General features: G+C 33.0%; 4 protein-coding genes across 4 annotated transcripts in view; 3 read left to right on the top strand and 1 right to left on the bottom strand.

Moving 5' to 3' along the window:
- The first annotated feature begins 32 nt into the window (after positions 1-32).
- On the top strand, positions 33-4,245 carry LOC105248047 (major facilitator superfamily domain-containing protein 1). The gene is made up of 7 exons (XM_011252598.3): positions 33-462; positions 1,365-1,641; positions 1,730-2,146; positions 2,357-2,668; positions 2,748-2,860; positions 2,973-3,208; positions 3,458-4,245. The coding sequence occupies exons 1-7, from the start codon at positions 321-323 to the stop codon at positions 3,500-3,502; spliced, it is 1,542 nt and encodes a 513-aa protein (XP_011250900.1). The 5' UTR covers positions 33-320; the 3' UTR covers positions 3,503-4,245.
- Positions 4,246-5,053: 808 nt separating this feature from the next.
- LOC105248048 (ATP-dependent RNA helicase DHX33) lies at positions 5,054-10,694 on the top strand. Its single transcript, XM_011252599.3, has 8 exons — positions 5,054-5,426; positions 6,351-6,675; positions 7,280-7,572; positions 7,754-7,986; positions 8,328-8,678; positions 8,901-9,099; positions 9,275-9,551; positions 10,205-10,694. Exons 1-8 carry the CDS (start codon positions 5,080-5,082, stop codon positions 10,379-10,381), a joined length of 2,202 nt encoding a protein of 733 aa, XP_011250901.1. The 5' UTR covers positions 5,054-5,079; the 3' UTR covers positions 10,382-10,694.
- A 3,377-nt stretch (positions 10,695-14,071) lies between these two features.
- LOC105248049 (neuroligin-1) overlaps positions 14,072-20,138 on the top strand; it is a 33,906-nt gene continuing 27,839 nt past the window's right edge. Inside the window, exon 1 of the mRNA XM_011252602.3 lies at positions 14,072-14,257. The gene's annotated coding sequence lies outside the window, so the exon portion shown is untranslated. The remainder of the gene's footprint in view (positions 14,258-20,138) is intronic.
- LOC112639753 lies at positions 14,916-19,485 on the bottom strand. The gene is made up of 3 exons (XM_025414702.1): positions 19,404-19,485; positions 16,415-16,988; positions 14,916-16,092 (listed from the first exon to the last, which is right to left on the bottom strand). The coding sequence occupies exons 2-3, from the start codon at positions 16,966-16,968 to the stop codon at positions 14,916-14,918; spliced, it is 1,731 nt and encodes a 576-aa protein (XP_025270487.1). The 5' UTR covers positions 16,969-16,988; positions 19,404-19,485.

The raw sequence follows: 20,138 nt of genomic DNA, 5'->3' as shown, positions 1-20,138 counted from the left end.
TTTAGGGATTTTGTCGTACATGCGCATAAAATTCAGCCTACATCTGACTTCTCTGGTGGGATGACGCATAAACGCGTCGACGTCGATTGACAGATTAATCAACAGTTGTATTCGGATGCTGAAATACACTCGGAGTAATCTGTCGGCGTCATTCTTCGTTCATGGTGCCACCGACCTCATTCGCGTAATCGTGCGATGTGAAAGGAAAGGCACGAGATTGCTGCGCGTCGCGACACAAATATCGAATTGAATTTTATATACATAACATATAAAGCTCTTTCGATATTCAACGACAACAAAGCAAACTATAACAACGAAGTATGGAGGGAGGTGTAGTGGAAAGTTCTGTTAGCACCGAAACGAACAGATGGGAGGATGAGATGGCCCTGCAAGGATGTTGCAGCCCTAAGAAAATGCCCTACCGATTTTTGGGTCTGGCGCTCATGTGTCTACTCGGATTCGGTACGAATTGACGTAACTTCGCGGATGCGTTGTTTACTATGTAACGCGTCGCTTTATCTGTCATTGCACAGCTGAAACGGTGTCGCTGTCAAAAGCGAATTATTATCGCGACGATAACGACGGACGAGATGCGTATTTTGAATATTTGCTATCGTGAGATTGCATTTTAAATTTTCTCGCGATCTTCATATTTACATTTTACCTGGCATATATATTTATTTAACAATTTTTTTTTATTCTAAATTAAATTATCTATTTCTTGAATTTTGTGTAATATTATATATTTTTTTATATTTAATTTAATATTTTTAATATTTTTTTATATTTAATTTTATATTTTATTTAATATTTAATATTTAAGAGATTTCTAATATTTGATACATAGGAATATATATATAACTATTTTTAGCCACATTTAAAAAAGGAAAAAAGTATATAGTAATATTTATTCGATTTGTTTTGTTTGCTTTTTTTGTATAGTTATAAAAAAATTTTTAATTACTGTTTAATAACTAAGATTAAAAATAGAGACAAAGGGAAAGCGAGAGGGAGAGAGACAAATAATAAAAAAGATTAGTTGAAATTATTTGCCTCTCTGTTTTCTACTATTAATTATAAAAAAAAATTTGACATTAGATAAGGCATATCATGAACTCTCTTTGTATGGGTTATCATGTTTTTTTCTTAATATATGCCATATGTTGCATGATTTGAAGTTATGACTCATATAAATGGAATTATGCATATGTGATAATATGCCACCTCTTAATAAACTATAAAACTTTTAGCGAATAACATTTTAACTCTTCTAATTATAAAAATGCATTATATAAATTTCTTTTTAAAAAATGTGTTTCTTTGCAAAATTATGCCTTATATATTAATTAAATTTTTTTTTTCAGGATCGTATTTCTGTTTTGACAATCCTGGAGCATTACAGGATAATTTTAAAACTGATTTAGATATGTCAACTAGCACATTTGTTTTGTTATATTCTATATATTCATGGCCAAATATCATTCTCTGCTTCATTGGAGGATTTTTATTAGATAGTGTCTTTGGAATTCGGCTAGGTACTATAATATATATGGGACTTACATTGATTGGTCAAATCATTTTTGCATGTGGTGCTATGTTTAATATTTTTTGGCTAATGATGCTAGGCCGATTTGTCTTTGGGTATGTATCTGTTTTAATATTACAATTATTACTTATCTTTTTATAAATCATAAACTATGAAATCAAAAGCTATTTCTTTTTTTTCTAGAATCGGTGCGGAATCATTGGCAGTTGCTCAAAATAGTTATGCAGTTCTTTGGTTCAAAGGTAAAGAATTAAATATGGTATTTGGACTGCAGTTGAGCTTCGCGCGAGTCGGATCGACTGTGAACTTCTTAGTAATGGAGCCAATATACAATTATGTATCTAATTATTATAAGGGTCCAGAATGCATTGGCATAGTTCTTTTTCTCGCTGCTGGAACTTGCGTGATGTCGATGATATGCGCGTGTATATTAGGCCTCATGGATAAACGCGCCGAGAGACTGCTCCGACGAGGAGAAGGACAAGAACCGCAAGTTGTTAGTCTAAAGGACGTCAAGGATTTCAAGCCAATCTTTTGGTTGATTGCGCTCATTTGCATCGCTTATTATGTCGCGATATTCCCCTTTATCGCTTTAGGAAAGTAAGTGCATGATAGCATAAATAAATATAGCGCTTATATGGAACGATTCTCAAATCACATTAAACAAGCATGTAAAATATTTTTTAGAATAATATTGATAACGATATTTGCGACTCGTTTCATATGAGTAAGAACTAATTCCTGCTTGACTCTTCATTTATAATTTTACATATTAGGATAGAAATTAATATTTCGTTAATTTTTCTTTAGAGTATTTTTCGAACGGAAATACGAATATGATCCATCTGCTGCAAACATGGTGAATTCTCTTGTTTACTCGATATCGGCGATAGCATCACCTATATTAGGTTACTTGGTAGATAGGATAGGAAAAAATGTATTATGGGTGTTTATTAGTATCTGTATGACTATCTTTGCACATGGATTGCTCGCATTTACCTATTTAAATCCCTATGTGTGTATGGTTCTCATGGGATTGGCGTACTCGATGCTTGCTAGCAGTTTATGGCCTTTAATCGCTCTTGTTACACCCGAGCATCAACTTGGTACTGCTTATGGAATGTAAGCACAATTTATTACTTATCATAGAAAAATAATGTTTAATGAAGAAAATATTGATGTATAACCTTTTTTCTTATAGAGCGCAAGCTGTACAAAATTTAGGTCTTGCTGTAGTATCAATTGTAGCTGGTATAATTGTCGACAAAGGAGGATACTTAATGCTCGAAATGTTCTTCCTTGCTTGGCTCTGGGGTGAGTATTTTTGCGAATTTGAAATTCGAATAATCAGCGCGTGTTTTCGCGTATTATAACGCGAAATTTTATAAATAATATATAAATAACATATTTCACATATTGCAATCAGTTTCATTGATAACTGCTGGTGCAATCTGGATAATGGATGCAGCAACAAGTAGTGGTTATCTCAACATGACACCAGGACAAAGAGAACGATATGAAATGCTTCGATGTACTCCTGAGAGTTTGGAACGAGAAAAATTATTATCAGAGTGTACAGCGGATTTCTCAGCAGACGGTCTTATGCAACCACAATCTGATATCAGTATACGAAACCGTTACTTGTCTCGCATTGGTGCAATGGTAAATCTATTTTAAGTATTTAGATGTTATATATATAAAATTGTTTTTTAATTTATATGAGAATATGTATATATCTTATTTTAAGGCAATTTTTAAAAACAAAACGAGAGATATTCTTATTTTACTAGTTTTATTTAGTATTACAAAAAGTATATCTTTCTATCTTATTGATATATCATTGAAATAACTAATAAATGGGAAACTAATAAATTTCAACCATAATATTAATAACTTTTCTAAATTTTGTAGGTGCCACCGCATGCAGTAACACCAATTCATCGAGCATTACGATGATATGTACAATCTAGTTGCAAATTTATGATATAAATAGGTATGTAAAAGTTTTAAATCTCGTAAAAGTGTCTGTTCACTGTGTCTTCCTGTTACACACAGCTTGATCTGTGATAATTTCGTAACGCAATTAAATCGAAATTTTGTCCTAATAATATCAAAATATTTTTTTAATTGATGTCGACTTATGTATTTTACATAAAACTTACAACAAATTCGGTTGGACACACTACTGTCGAGTGCATACTGGTGCACATTAAAGACTGTCATATGTATATATAATAGTATAACTAAAATAATAAGGTAATTATCAATTAATACTACTAATAAATTATTATATTTTTTCTCATTGAACAAATAACGATATGAATAACTCGAATTAATTATTTTAATTATTTATGCTATTGTACATTTGTATATGATAGTCTTTAAATACATTACGCATTAGTACAATCAACTGAGTTTGTTATTAATGATATACAACTATTTGTGTCACACACACACACACACAAGCACAATAGTTACCATGAATAGTAAGAACTTGTAAGTCATTCTCTATCTTTAAGTTTTAAAAACAAATGTTACAAAATTAATTAATTCATAATAATGTGACATGACTATTTGTGTCACAGTTATCATTGAATATTAAAAATGAATATAAAAACTCGTAAGTCATTCCCTATTTAAGTTATAAGAACAAGTGTTACGAAATTAATTAATTCATAAGATAATGTGACATCTTGTCATGTATAATATATCTTGATGTAATATTGTAATAAAGAGTGTTCTATCTCTTTAATCATATCAAAAAGTTTAGTCCATATTTTTTGAAATATCTCAACTAATTGCAGGCATAAATGAACTCATGGAAAATAAAACATGATGTTTTTAAACTGCTACTTTATTTTCAACTGTAATGGATGTTTCACTTTTCATAGTAGATTTATACACCTTTTATTTTATATTCAGTAGACTTAAAAATAGAAATATTTGTAATTTTATAATCTCGCATATATATATATATATATATATATATATATATATATATATATATGCGAGATTATAAAATTACAAATATTTCTTATATATATATATATAGATAAATAGATAGATAGATAGATAGATAGATAGGATCTTTATAAAAAAACATATTGAAATAATAATTGTGCGAGACTAAATCCCGTTCCGAAAATTGCAGGATGTAGCATAAAATAATTTCAATTTTTATTTGGGTCATTTTTTATAGAGATACTCAAAAAAATAATATTATTTTTTTAATATGTTAGAAAATGATTTGATATTTTTCTTAGAGAAAATCACTTAAAAAGATTATTTGTTTTGATATAATTTTCGGAATTGATATAGCTGCTTCCAGAATTACTGCTAATTATAAAATGCAGCTATTATTTCTTATATACAGATGATTTTGTTTATTATGAAATTGTAACTAATCAATTTCCCGCTTTTCCGGAAATACGTAACAAAGTGATTTTCATCTACGCGTCACTGCATCCAACATAAAGTATGTAAAAGTCCTATGATTATTACTAGCGCTACTATCATATTCGCCGAGAGGGCGTATGAAACGACGCAGAAACAGCTGTAGTGTGCAACACGTGTTTGATGGTGCTCGACTGTGCTCGACTGGTCGTGCTGCGAACGGTATTTCGCATATTCGCGCACGAGGAGTGAACGAGATGAGGGTCCACGACGACGCGGATTCCAAGTACAACGTGATGGGGAAGTCGTCCAAGATGGCCCTGAAGCGGCCCAACACCGTCGTGTTCCACGAGAAATCCAACAAAGTGCAAAAAATTAATGAAAACCAGTGTAATAATTCTGTGAATTCAACAAAGAACAATGATAAGTTAAACGTTAGTTTACATCAGCGGAGGAAATCATTGCCCGTCTACATGCATCGTAAAAGGTGAAAATATCCCGTTCCTTTCTTTGATTTATCTTTCATGTGTCATGTGCATCGATGTAAAACAGCAACGTTCATCTGTGTCACGCGGTGTATACAGGATGTTTCAAAATGGAGGAATGTGGTTTTAAAAGCACTTCGTCAATAGAGAGAAAGAGAAGGGGAAACTGATATATGTACTCGTATACTCGATAATATAGATGCTCGTACGCGAGCACTGATAATTTTATTTATCAGATAATTAGAAATTTATCAGATAATTCATTGATTTGTTTAAGAATTAACTTTTAAAAAATTGTTAACTTAAAAACTCCTAGTTAATTTCAAAATTCCGAATTTTTAACACAATATATTTAACAACTTACTGTATAAAACAAAACAATTTATAAATCTATAGGTAAAAAAAGAACAACATTAGAATGTTTTATTCGTTTTTATAAATATACTTCATTTGAGCGAGCAATATTTAATTTATTTTTAGAGAAAATTATGTATATATGCATGTATGTATGTATGTATGTATGCGCGCGCGCGTGTATATATATATATATATATATATATATATATATATATATCTCTAGCAATATTGTAGCAACATTGCAATATTGCTGCAATGTAACAATACTGGTTTGCGCTGTATGGATGTGTGTTGATATGAATATATATTTATTTATTTATTTTTTTCTTACATAATCTATGTAACATGTACATTGGTTAATTTATGTTAAAAGATATATACACATATAAAATGTCAAAGATTGTGTCTCTTTGCAATAAAAATAATAAGTATATTTTATTAATAAGTACATAACACACTTTTTATACATATTATAGTTCTATAACATTATATTATTTTATTTATTTATATTGTATTTCCGGTCTTCAAATCATTGTTTAAGAAGAGCGATTATGCTTGTGGATTTCTAGATTATTGGAAGAGATACACCGGCACAGTACTCTAATTATAATAGGCGAAACCGGCAGCGGTAAGACCACGCAGATCCCGCAATTGTTGCTTCAGACCGGTATGATCGGCACGTCTGGCTGCATCGGCATTACACAGCCACGCAGGATAGCGGCGGTCAGTATAGCGCGTCGAGTTGCTCAAGAGCAGGGAGTGAAGCCGGGAAAATTGGTGGGTTACTGCGTACGTTTCGAGGATTGTACCTCCTCGCATACGAAGATCAAATATCTGACGGATGGCATGATGGTGCGAGAGGCGATGACTGATGAGATCCTATCAGATTATTCGGTACATTTTATATATATAATTATTACTAAAATAATATTATTAAAGCTATCAAATGTATATTCGGAACTAATGATAGATAACGAGCTTAATCGCGATAAATTTTTTGAAAAGAGCTGAAATTACTTATATAGTTATATCATATAATATATATCATACATTTTAGAACTAATATTTTACTAATATTTTATACATTAATACACACACACACACAGACATATATATATATATTTAAAAAATTAAAGGAATTTTGTTATACATATGTACGTATATATATGTATGTATATATGTGTATAATTTTCTTAGTTTTTTTAGAAAAAAAATTGATAATCGATTTATTTCTAATATTTTATTTAAAAATAAAATTTAAATATTTGGGTAATTTAATAAACAATAAAATTGAAATTATTTTTATTGATATTTAGAAGATAAACGACAATTTTTAATTAAATATTTATAAAGAAAATCCATTATTAAATTTATTAAAGAATTTTTACATCTCCCTTTCAGTATTTTCATGCATTATTATTCATGTATTTTTTCTTATCTAATTGTGTAATTATTTGTTTTATTATTATAGAACAATGAAATTTATAAATTTATACAGGTAGTGATACTTGACGAAGCTCACGAGCGATCTGTACAGACCGATGTTCTATTCGGAGTGACGAAACGAGCGCAAAATTTACGAAAGTTGAAGAACCTACCGCCCTTGAAACTTCTAATTATGTCAGCCACGATGGATCCTAATAAATTTAAAGAGTACTTCCAGGCACCAGCGTTATATCTGGAAGGTCGTCAACATCCTGTGAAAATTTTTCATGCAGTTTCCACGCAGCAGGACTATGCATTTGCCGCACTAGTTACGGCATTTCAAATTCATCGTCAGATACCTGCAAAGTAAGTATTATATTTGTAGTTCTAATATTATCTATGAAAACTGTATTTAATTATATAAAGTATATGAGAGTGAAGTGTCTACATTTTAAAATAAATTAGAACTATAATAATTTTAAGAGTGCACATGAGATGTTATTATACAACAATATTTTGTTAATATTATTGGGCTTTTATTTTTTAGTGAGGATATTCTGATTTTCTTAACTGGTCAAGAAGAAATAGAAGCAGCCGCGGTAGCCGCTCGACAAGTAGCTAAACAAATGGATGGACAGAAATATCCGACTCTAAAAGTTTTCCCCTTATACGCAGCACTGCCCACTCATCAGCAATTAGAGGCCTTCAAACCTTCCGCACCGGGAATGCGGAAATTAGTGTTATCGACAAACGTTGCTGAGACATCCGTCACAATTGGTGGTATGCATGTACACTTTATTTTTCTCATTTTATTTTTTTAAGTAACATGTAAAAAATAGTAATAAACGTTTTTATTAATACTAAAATTTTTTTATAAACGCCAAATAATTATATGAAGTTATAAGATATAAAGAAAGTAATTTCTTTAAAAATTTTCTATATATAATAATTCATTTTTCCAATTCAAATGATAATAGAATGTGTGTGTGTGTGTGTGTGTGTGTGTGTATATATATGTATATATATACACACATATATTGCGGTATTTTAACTTTATTCCAAATTATTGAATTTATTGATTGAAATCTGATCTAAGAATTTTTTTTAATGGAATTAAACAGGAATCCGTCACGTGATCGATACCGGTGTTGTCAAAGCGCGAACTCATCATCCAATGACGGGATTGGATATGTTAAGGGTTGAAAAAATCTCACAAGCTCAAGCTTGGCAAAGGACGGGCAGAGCCGCTCGCGAATCGCCGGGTAGATGTTATAGAGCTTACACCCGAGAAGAATTTGACAAGATGAAGAATATGCCGGTGCCAGAAATTCAAAGGTGCTCTCTCGCAGGAGTCGCTCTTCAATTGCTCGCTATTGGTGTTGATATTACTACCTTTGATTTCATGGACAAACCACCCAAAGAAGGCGTAGATGTGGCTGTGAAATGTTTAGAGAAACTAGGTGCGGTTAAAGGTACGAATTCTTCTTGTATTTGTACATTTATTTGCAATAGAAAATACTTAAATATTATTTGTAAAAAAATAAGAATTTTATTTTATTTTCATATGTATATAAAAAAGATACATTTTAAATTTTGTTTGTTCCTCTTTGTTCCATTATATTGAACATGATGTGAATAACGGGAGTCAGTTCTGATCGAGATATACAATAAAATTCTTATATTCTTTTTAAAAGGATCTCCACCGCAGCTGACTACACTCGGTCGTACGATGTCACTATTCCCATTAGATCCTCGATTTACCAAAGTAATCCTCGCGTCGGTAGAACACAGGTGTCTGGAGGAAGCATTAACAGTCATTGCTTTACTATCAGGAGAATCGATTTTTATGGATCCACCTTCGAAAAGGGAACAAGCTCGCAATGCACATTCACGGTATAGCTCTTATCTTCACGATCTATTTATTTAAAAGAAAGATAAAATGAAGATAAAATTTTTATGACTATTTCTTACAGAGAATATGTAATAAAATGCACTTTCCATTACAGTTTGTTAAGTTAGCTAAGCAAATTATTGTTTAATGTTGTGTCGACTCATTGGGGATTTTCAGATTCGCTTCGCCTGAGGGAGATCACGTAACGCTGTTGAATGTGTTTCGAGCATACCGAAGTGCTACACAGAAAAAGGTGTGGTGCCATGAGAACTTTTTGCACCATCGAAATCTGGAGTACGCGTCGGAAGTAAGGCAACAGCTTGCGGCGTTGGCGGAACGTGCGAATTTGGAAAAGGCGAGCTGCGGAACGAATACGAAGCAGCTTAGAAAAGCTTTTCTCGAAGGACTTTACGAGAATCTCGCGGAATTGCAGAGGGATCAGACGTACGTTACGGTAAGTAAATGTTACTCTATTATTTCTATATTTTTACTCTACATTTTCCTAGTTATATCTATTGTTGTTCTATCATATATATTATATAATATTGTATCAAATTACCTCTTTTCTCTGCCTCATTCACAATTTATTTTATTTGCAATTTTATAATTATAATAATTTTATTATAGTACACTTTTACTATATAAATATCTTCAATAATAAATGAAACTAGACTTTTTTGTGGAATTAAGATTAAGCTATTTGTCCTTACTTGATTGACTCTATACAAATATAAAAGTGGTTTTATTATGTGAGTAAATTTCTTTCAGCATATTGATATATATTTTTTAAGACTCTTACATTCAGTTTCCACTGTGCGCTGTCATTTTAACGAATTTTAATCAACAAAATATTAATCATTATTTCTTCTTTTGCTGATATTTTATGTTATATATGTTTCTTTTCTTGATAAAGATTTTAAAAGAATATAGATATGCACATGTGCAGAATATATATGCATGTGTACATCAACTATATTAAATCATTTTTATTTCCTTATTATTCTTCATTAGCTTCTGTCAGCATCTTATCTCTGTTCCGCTCGAAGTTTCTACAGTGGCAAACAAATAAAGAGAATTTTTCGTAATTCTATTACGCATTCGACATAGGTATACTCGAAGCAGCCGGTAACCATACATCCTTCTTCGACGTTGCATGGTACAAAACTGCCGTTGCTGCTATTCACAGAGGTTGTATCCACTGGAAGATGTTATCTTCGCGGTTTGTCTGTCATCGATCCAGCGTGGTTGACACAAAAGAACATCGGCCCTGGGAAACACGGCTGATGTGATTTTTTATGCTACAATGTTATTAATACAGAGCTTATTTTTGTTGACATGAGATAAAGCGGAACAATTGAGGCCATTGAATAAATGTGTCGACGCAACGATATTTGAATGATAATATTGATAATTATGACACTTTAGTCTTAAACAAAAAATGTATTGCATTGCATTTTATATATGTATGTATCTACAGAGACCTCAATTGTTTCATTTCATTTTCGACCATGTTGGCGATTTTGTTGAAGATATGCTATGTATAATCAGGAAGAAACTTTTCTACTCCTATATTTTAACGTAAGTAAGCATTGTTATTAAATTTAGTTAATAAAAATTTTAATTATTGTATTGATGCATTGTATTATACGTCGAAAGAAATTTCATCCTTGTCTTTTCGATTCATACGATTTAACACGGCGTCCAAATATCCTCTTGAGTAACAATATCCGTATAATTTACATAGAGACGTAATTAAGAGAAGGTGCATCCGTTACATACAAGTCTAAGTGCATCTTATTCTTGTCTTATCTCTCACCACGCCTCATACTCGTCTTTCCTACTCTATATACGTAAGCTCTTGTTCTCAAATCAGGAACCATACGAGTTTAGTAAGAGATTACGACCGTTATACTAAAATAACGAATATATATCGATGGCTCGGCAAGTTTGGTCAATTTTACGGTCTACGAGTCTCGAACTTTAGTTCTCATCCTATATTCTGCCGGAGCAAAGGCGAAGAAATCTCGCGATCCTGTTCTGGAGAACTTAACGAAGCCTGCACGCTTAATACTTGTTGATGGTATTACGAAGCGATTTAACCGCGAAACGAAGTTCCGCGCGCGCCTCGGCAAAATTGCAGGTAAATTACCAGCGGACGTTACCGGAGAAGGAGGAGGGGAATGTTACGCTCATAGCAGGGCACTAACCCGGCATCACACTCTGTTCCGTGTTCTGTGTATTGGATAATTATGGCTTCAGCAGGAGAGAATATTGAATTTGCACCGCGTATAAGCTAATCGTCGGATACGCGAGAATGAAGAAAGAGCAGTTTAATGTGTATTTTCGCAAAGGGCGAGTCCGTCGTAATAAATTTCACGTTAAGGAACTTTAACATGCGTGCATGTATTTTGAAACTTTCAATGTGTCGCGTTTTTATTTTATTTTTTTAGATCCGTAAATTTTATAGCAAAATTTTAGGTGAAACAGTTTTATATTTGTAAATATTAAATATAAATTTTTTTCTGCAATATATTGTAGGTAAATGTGTGCAAAAATATTTCCAGTATTTTTACAAGTATCAGATATAAAGTTTCACAATATTATGATTTGTGAATTTTTGTAGATTGTATGTTTTATTATGTTTCGCTTCAACATATATGTAGGAAATTTACAATGAATTATATTAGAAAAGTATTCGCAATTAAAAGTTATGTCACAAAATATTGGAAATAAAAAAAATGTATAGATACACGAGCAAGGAACATTTCAGTTTTTGAAATATTATAGGAACTCTATAATTTTTTTACTCTTTTTAGATCCGAATTTTTCCTGTGACATATATATGATTTGCGTCTTTCTAAATCTCTCGAAAATGTACGTTTACATATTTATAATCTTCTATAGCTGCTTCCTCAAGCCTGGTTTAGTAGCGGTTGTGTACTGAAGTATATTTGTCGATACGGAGAGGATCCGATATAGGATTAAATCGTCACAGAGTTGGTATGAGAATATCCACTCGTCGGATCGAATTATATCTTCTTTCTCGCTTTTTCTCCCTCTCTTCTCGTACTTACAATAGCACGCAGACAGTTGTCTTTTCTCTTACAGGGTAAATTATATTCGAAGATGTCGCGCAGAATGACGGCAATACCAATGGACTTACTTATTTGAGATTTCGCTTATCGGGCTTTCCAATATCCACTTTGCGTAACATTATTAATTAATGTTTCTATTCTTAGACGTATTTTTTATTACAAGCAGGAGATGTACATAAAACTTATTCGATTATAGGAGAAACATTATTTAAACAAGATTTTAATACTGCTTATAATTCAAAGTTAGATAATATGCATACGATATATAGTGTGAGAGAATGTATTCAGGGTACAAATAAAATGTAGTTTTAATCTAAGATGTTTAAAAGTTGAAAAGCGCTTTGAACGTGTTTCATTCAATCGAGAGAGTTATATAAACTCGCGTTATCTAATCTTACATATATGGACGAAGGTGCATTATAAATTTTTCAATTTGAAACAAATTATTGTTTTACTGTAATAATCAGACACAATAGCGTTGTGAAAGCCGTCTGAGTCTCGAGAGAAACTATTTGCTCAAACTATTTTGCATGAAAATAATAGAAGCGTATCATGGAACATCGAATATAATCGCTATGAAAAGCGCGCTTCATTAAGCTCACATTTACGCATACATTTAAGTTTGCTTACAGACAAGCAGAGTATAAATTTCATATTAGACACAAAAAAAGATATATATAATTTCAAAATTTGTCGATTCTTTTTTTTTTCTTTAATAAAGAGTGCTCCATTTCTGCAAGAATACTAATCATGCGAGAATAAATAGACGATCTGGGATAATCGTCGCCATGAGAAAGGAGAAAAAGGATGCTTCATCCCTGCCATCCAGCCGAAGAAGCCCCTATCCATCTGTGCAAAGAAAGGCATCGTAGACGCGTGTGGCGCGTGCGTTATTCAGCGTGATTAAGAATTAAATATTTATGAGAGAAAGAAAGAGAGAGAGAGAAGGGAGATTTTCTGTGTCGACGGCTATATCGAGCTTTCTTCAGGACTTCACGTTGATAGGGCACTCCCGTTATGAATAGAGCGACGAGATACCAGATAAGCACGCTGAAAGCGAACGAAAATAGGCTTTCATCGGCGCGTTTACTCTCTTTCGCCTCTTCCTATAATTCGCGGTGCAGTCTTCCCTCGTAATGTAAAGACGATCCTTTGTGGGGACGCTCAAGGAGCATCTTAATAATGAATTTCTCTATGAATGACTCGACTTGCCGTGTCATCGCACGATGTAAGTACGCTTGTAGACGAGCTGAATGCTGACGAGCAAGAACAAACTCCAGCTACGTTTAATCAAACGTTCGTCCAACCTGATGTTTCATGGATTTGCCAGTGCCAATGTATAAAGTTAGAATGCCAGCGCCAACGTATGAAGAAAGAATGAAAAGAACGCATTTCTCGCGTATTTCGGTCACTTGCATAATTAACCACTTTCATTTCGCAGCGTTATCGTCCAGGACCTTTTATATCCGTGCTTTTCTTTACGACCGTCTACGATTGCCTCATAATTGATCTTCCTCTGCTTTTATTTACAGTTCTTTAACTCTTTGACGAGCTCCTATTTATTACAAAAAAAAAGACAAATCTTTTATAATAATTTTCATAATAAGTTTATTTCTTTTTCTATAGCAAGTACATCTCTCCGTAAAACATGATTATTACTATTATTTTTAATTAATTCTTAAACGAGGATATATATAATATTTATAAAATTAAGATCTATACATAATTTATATCTAATATGACAATATCATATGTAATAATCTGGATCTTTATTTGTCATGCATATTCACGATATATTTTCGATGTATTTTTTTGTTGATTGTGAATCAATATTATTATCTAATTAAAAATAATAATCTTTGTATTAGTCGTGGCACGTCGATTGTCAAGAGAAGAGAGGACTTTGAGCGGAGAAAGACAATGATAGCAACAGGTGGCATCAAAAATTTATTCGTGATGGCTCCCATCATCAGGGGACATCTGTTTCTGGGGATCACTCGACCTTCTTAATTATGATTCCTGAATGTAATTAACGTTGGCATGACATCGCAGGTGTATCATTAAGGTAATGTAGACACATAAGATTCAAATGCGAGCAATTGATAAATGTTCCATCATAAAGTACGCTGCAAAAATATTGCGCGATAAAGCGTTTTCCTTTGATCAGCTTCGAAATCGAGAGTGCCTCTTTAATATCAATAAAAAATAACGTGAGGCTAAGTGGAGAATCGAGGAATGTATATTAAATAATGCGGAAAACTTTTATTATTGATAAAAATAATTTATTATTATTTATCTATGTGTGTATATGTTGATCGATGTAAAAAAATACGCGTAAAATCCATATAAAAAGTTATGTTTGGATAAAACGTGATTTTCTTTCTCTTGTTGATTTCACATACAATAAAAGTAAAAAGTAATAGTGGAATATTTCAATAAATCATTATAGGTAAAAAATAGCGCTTTTTTATAAAAAAAAATAAAAGTTTTTCGTACATATCATCGATATATTTTATATACATATTTTTGCAGAATATAAAAAAGTTGCAAACTTTCTCTTTTATTTTAAAATCATTTTAACAACCCTTATAAAATATGGAATTTTATATTCATTACTTTTATATCTTTTCACTTATTTCTCTAAAATAATGAAATGACCCATCACATAATATTTCATTCAGTAGTTCGATAATTTGACTAATAACTTAAAACTTTTGTTCATTTTACGCATCAATCCATCTAATGATTTTAGTCATTAAATATTCCTTTGTACATGCGAGGATCGCGTTTGATTCAACGACATCTATAACCTGACGACCGACCTGTACGAATATTCCTAACGTTCTGAAAACAGTGATAATAAGCGAACGCAGAGATAATTGACGAGCTTGCAAAACGATTAATCTTGAATCTTTAACAGATTCGCTTGTCGAGTTCTCGTAATTCTCTATAAATCGTCCGACACGAGATAATGAAGGCGCAGCTCGGATACGGTCGTCGCCCTGTCTCGCTCTCATCTCAACTGTTGGAATAGGGAAAAATAGGCGATTTTTATAAAGCATTTGTTGGCGCAATCGTTGGAGTCTCGGCAAAAACGGACGTATCATTCCCGCTGAAACATCCCTCTCGATCCGTGACTTTTTTTCTACTCTCGGCTGCTGGTAGCGCCGCTTTTTCGCGTCGCTTCCCCCAGTTATTTTGTTAAATCGCGAGAAAGCGTTCTTTTTAACAGCTCTTCCGCTTCCTCGAGATTCAAGGGGTGATCGCTCAGCGGCGACTACTTCTTCGCGAGGCAATAAAAGCGAATCGCGAGATAATTCCTCGGGTTTCCGGCGAAGTACCTCTGAATTTATCGCTCTCGCCGGATTGCACGATGGATTTGCGACGGAATTCGTCAACTTTACGATATCCGTGCAACGCACTGTGACCGCATTTATCCGCCGCAACTGCAAACGCGATGACAAGGAGCTTCCGTAGTCGTTCAAAGGGATGTGGTTTTCTTCGGGATCTCTCTTCATTCCGCGATCTTCCTCCGGTGTCCGGGGATCGGATAACAATTCATCGACTTCCGAATTTCTTTCTCGTGACTGCGGATATTGTCGAAAGGGAGATCGATGATTGCCGGGCGATCTTTCTCGGGAAGCTGCGAGTAAAAATAAATTTCGTAGCACAAAAGTATCTTTAATAAAAGAATCAGAATGATTCGTCGAATGCAAATATAAAACTTCACGATGCGTGTCCTCCTCGAGATTTGTCAATTTAAAACCGACTTTGTCATCATCCTTGGGATTAGGCGTCGGATTAACAGTGTCCGAACATATTTCACGAGAGGAAAATTCGTGACCGCGCGGAACCTCTGGTTGGTCGTGGAAAAGTTCCGGCATCGAGAATGCTTGTCGTCTGAAATTTTTGCATTTTGCGTTTAAAAGAATTGATATCGATAATATCATATTTTTAGCTTAAAGGTAAAAGATAAAATTTCTACGATAAAGCGCGCGCATAAAAATGTTAGATCAAATTTTTCACTCACGCTATCAGAATTATTTAGAAAAATAATTTAGATAAAACAGCATACATATATCTTTCGCTTTTTTCTGATAAAATAATAGAAATTTTTTTTAATTTGACTAATCTTTTTATCGTAGAATTATATTTACATTGCGTGAAAAACGAAAAAAAAGAACAATAAAACAGTTCGCATGTAAGAAAAAATGGTTCTCACTTCTTTTGAATATAAATCATTGATGCAATTCTCTTATTTTCATCAATTGTACTTTCCTTATTATTCGATATAATTGATAAAATTATATTCATCATCCACATCTCTTGAAACATTTTTACTGTCGAAACGATTCGGTGTTTGTCAGAATCATTTGTGAACCTCGAAATAACGGATCTCGCCGTTGTATGCGATCGTTTTTCCCGCAAATGTTTTCCTTTCTGTGTTTCTCTAAACGGCATCGCCGTATCGGCCATTGCATTTTGCGGAAATGGATTTCGCTGGCTTTTCGTCGCCCCGATAGTCGTGTCGCGATCTCCTGTCGCGACGAGCGGCGGTACAGATAGATTCGTCGACAATTCGTCGCTTATCTTGAGCAAATAGTCCGCCCAACAGTAACCCAAAGTCACCTCCTCGTGGTACGTCTTGTATATTTTTCGCCAATATCGAAGAGTTTGTCGCAACAACGCAACGGGATCCATCTTCAGTCCGCCTTCCGTTGATCCTGATATCAACGAAAGCAGCAGAGCGGAAAGTATCGGAGTCGTGGGCGACATCGATTCACGTCTTCGTGTTCCTGAAAAGGATAGAAATAGATATGAACGATCATCTTTTTGGACGTGCGCGTAAATCGATTGAATCTTGTCAGAATGGAGAATTCTGTACTCCTTATATTTTTAAGACGACCGAAAGAATTGGTAGTTATTCATAAAAGTTGTTTTCTGCATATACACAAAGAAAGATTAAATATTAAGATGTTCGAAATAAGATGAATAAGTGTACGGATTTCACAATTTGGAAAGCTTACTCTAAATACGAATTGATATTAATAATCAAAATTTTTAATTTGATTGAGATTAAAAATTCAATCTCAATCAAATTAAAAATTTTTCTTTTTAAAAAAAGAGAGAGAGCAAAATTACATATATTAAACATTCATTTTAAAGCTTATAAATATATAGAGTTGAATCCTGCTTTATGAACGATAAAAGCAAGAATTGAAAAATCGGTTAATCTCATGAATTACAGGATTAAAAAGAATGTAAAAAAATACCTGATGGGTTTATTAAACTTCCATCACTGATGTTCACTAAAATATTGAATGAAAAATTTATTTTTTTAAATCATGTGGTATTTAAAATTCCTGGCGATAACAAGCAGCAGGTGGAAAGAAAAAATACGTGCTTTGTTACATAACAAATAGACGCGCACGCAAACAAAAAGAGAAAGAGAGAGAATGAATTCACTAAATTACATAAAAATTTTCCAAAAGAAGAATCCCGTGCCGAATATATTCGAAATAGAGATTTTCCTCTCGTAACACTAACAGCAGACTGACTAGTTTATGCAACAGGGACCTCGCTACATCTGCCGCGGCAATTAGCCAAAAATGTATAAAGTGCATAACCTGCTCCCACTCTTTCTCTCTCTCATTCTCGCTCTCTCTCTCTTTCTCTTCCTCTTTCTCTTCTTCATAGAGGTCATATCTTCCTTTTTTTTGCTATCGCTTTCCTGTTACATGTGAAGTTAACGGGATTTCTTCATATTACAAACAAGAATGATGGCAATGATTAAGTTGCATTCCTAACATCATTTCTTGAATGATGTGAATATAAGTTATTTCGAAAGAAATCCAAGAATTATCCTCGATATGGGACGAAAATTATTTATCAAAAGAATAAACAAACACACAAATTTGATGCATGCACGAAGGAAAAGTGTCAAACTTTCTTGCCATCTTAAAGAAACAAAAACAGAAGCAGCTGAGCGGCTGTTTTTGTGAAAGAATGCAGCGGAAGAAGTAATAAAAAGAGATATTATTCTTGTATACACGGACTATCATCACGGTTTAATTAATTGAAGAAGAATTTAAGCGCAAAAATAAGTTGAAAACTTTGCAAACTTTGCTCCCGAGATTTCTATTAAGTACGTTACTAAAGACTCTTTGCAATAATTTGTTTCGTCATGTATTATAGAAAAGAAAAAAATATTTGCATCATAAAACAAAAAATAATAATATTATAAATTTTTTTATTATAAATTTTGAATACATTTCCTGATATTTCAAATAATTAATAAGAAAAAACAATAAACTATTTTAAAGCTGAGTCATTGTATAAACTTTAATAGAAATGATTAATGCTTTTGCTTAAGCTATACTTGGCCAAGTAACCAATTAACGAATCGGATCTTTATCGGGTTTCTTGTCAATGATTCACTGTTTTATTTGCTCTTGTTTATCATGAACTAAAGGTATTTGTACGTTTGTCGTTATTTACTTAACAGTGAAAGCTATTTTGCAGCCTTTCTTATTTTGTACGGTCTCTTTTTCTTTTTACAACTGAAATTACGTATCGTGATTTTCACTTTTTGCAATTCAATAATTAATTAAAGTTCTTGAAACTGATAAGGAGTACGTAAACAATATTATTTCCAGAGAATTTTATATTGTATTTACTCTCACTTTTTTTATTTATTCTCTATTGTTTTTGTAATCCTTCGCTGTTTGGAAACGTTATTATTAAGTTTCTACGTATATAAAATTGTTTGTGAGCACGAACGATTCCTTCGGAGAGTAAAACAAAAACTTAATTATTGCAGTATATTTCGTTTATAAAAAAAAAGAAAGATTTATAAAACTTCATAAATTTAAAGCAGAGGTCGAGTTGCGCGCGCGATAACTCGTCCGTGAGTGCGAAGGGGTTAAATTACACGTTTCTCATCCCGCGCATCTCTTCTTTTTATTTCTTCTCACCGCGCCTTTTTCCACTTATTCTCGTCGCTTGGTTCTTCTTTTTTCCCCTTTTTCTCTGTCCTACTTTTTGGATACATACGTACGTAAGAGAAGATCGGGAAAAAAGCGTTGCCGGATGATCCACGTAACCGCGCTGGAGATCTTAGATCCCCTTAACCCCTCGAAACAACGACGAGAAAACGATAGCTGCTTCCCTCCATTTTGCCACCTACACAACATATCTACTTATCTACCTACCTAGCTATCTTTCTGGTCTCCTTCTCCCATCCTTGTCTCTCCTTTCTGTCTTGTTCTCCTTCCGTTTATTGCCTACCTACTCGCGCAACACTCCACTTTGTCTTGCGCCCGACAGTTACATCGACACCCACTCGTCCGGGGTAAGCCTGACCGGCAATTCTCGCTGGAGCAGTGCACAGGTACTGCAGAGCAGAGAGATGGTGTTGGTTCAAAATACTCTTGCGGAACGTCAATTGCGGAACGAGAACGGAATAATTGGAGCACTATCTTTTTTTCACGATGAGCGAATCATTTTTTTCTCCAGCTATTGGCGCGTTTAACTCTCTCTTTATTGCTGAAATAAGCATTACGAATAATAATTGCGAATTTCCGATATTGTTTAAATTTTAATTCATTTATTTTTTGTTATTTTTGTAAATTAATATGGAGATATGATTTTAATTTTGCCAATTGCGTACATTGTTTAAAAAGAGAATTTGAAATATAATCAAATATTCAATTTTTATTTTTTTTATTATTTGCATGTATGTAGATTAATAGAATTAAATTATTTAAAAATTTGGACCATAAATGCATATATCCTGCAATGGTTTAATAGTAGTACAGAATATTAAGATTAAGTTTTTAGATGCCTTAATATGAAGGATGTACATAAATTCCCTCTTAAATTCCAACCGTGCGAATTTTAACTAAATGACAAGCAGCGAACCAGGAAGTCTCGTTCAGAAAGAGAGT

This window comes from Camponotus floridanus, unplaced genomic scaffold (assembly GCF_003227725.1).
Source record: "Camponotus floridanus strain SB8 unplaced genomic scaffold, Cflo_v7.5 scaffold88, whole genome shotgun sequence".
NCBI lineage: Eukaryota > Metazoa > Arthropoda > Insecta > Hymenoptera > Formicidae > Camponotus > Camponotus floridanus.
The sequence above is the reverse complement of the archived record's forward strand: the minus strand, read 5'-3'. Positions and strand labels throughout refer to the sequence as shown.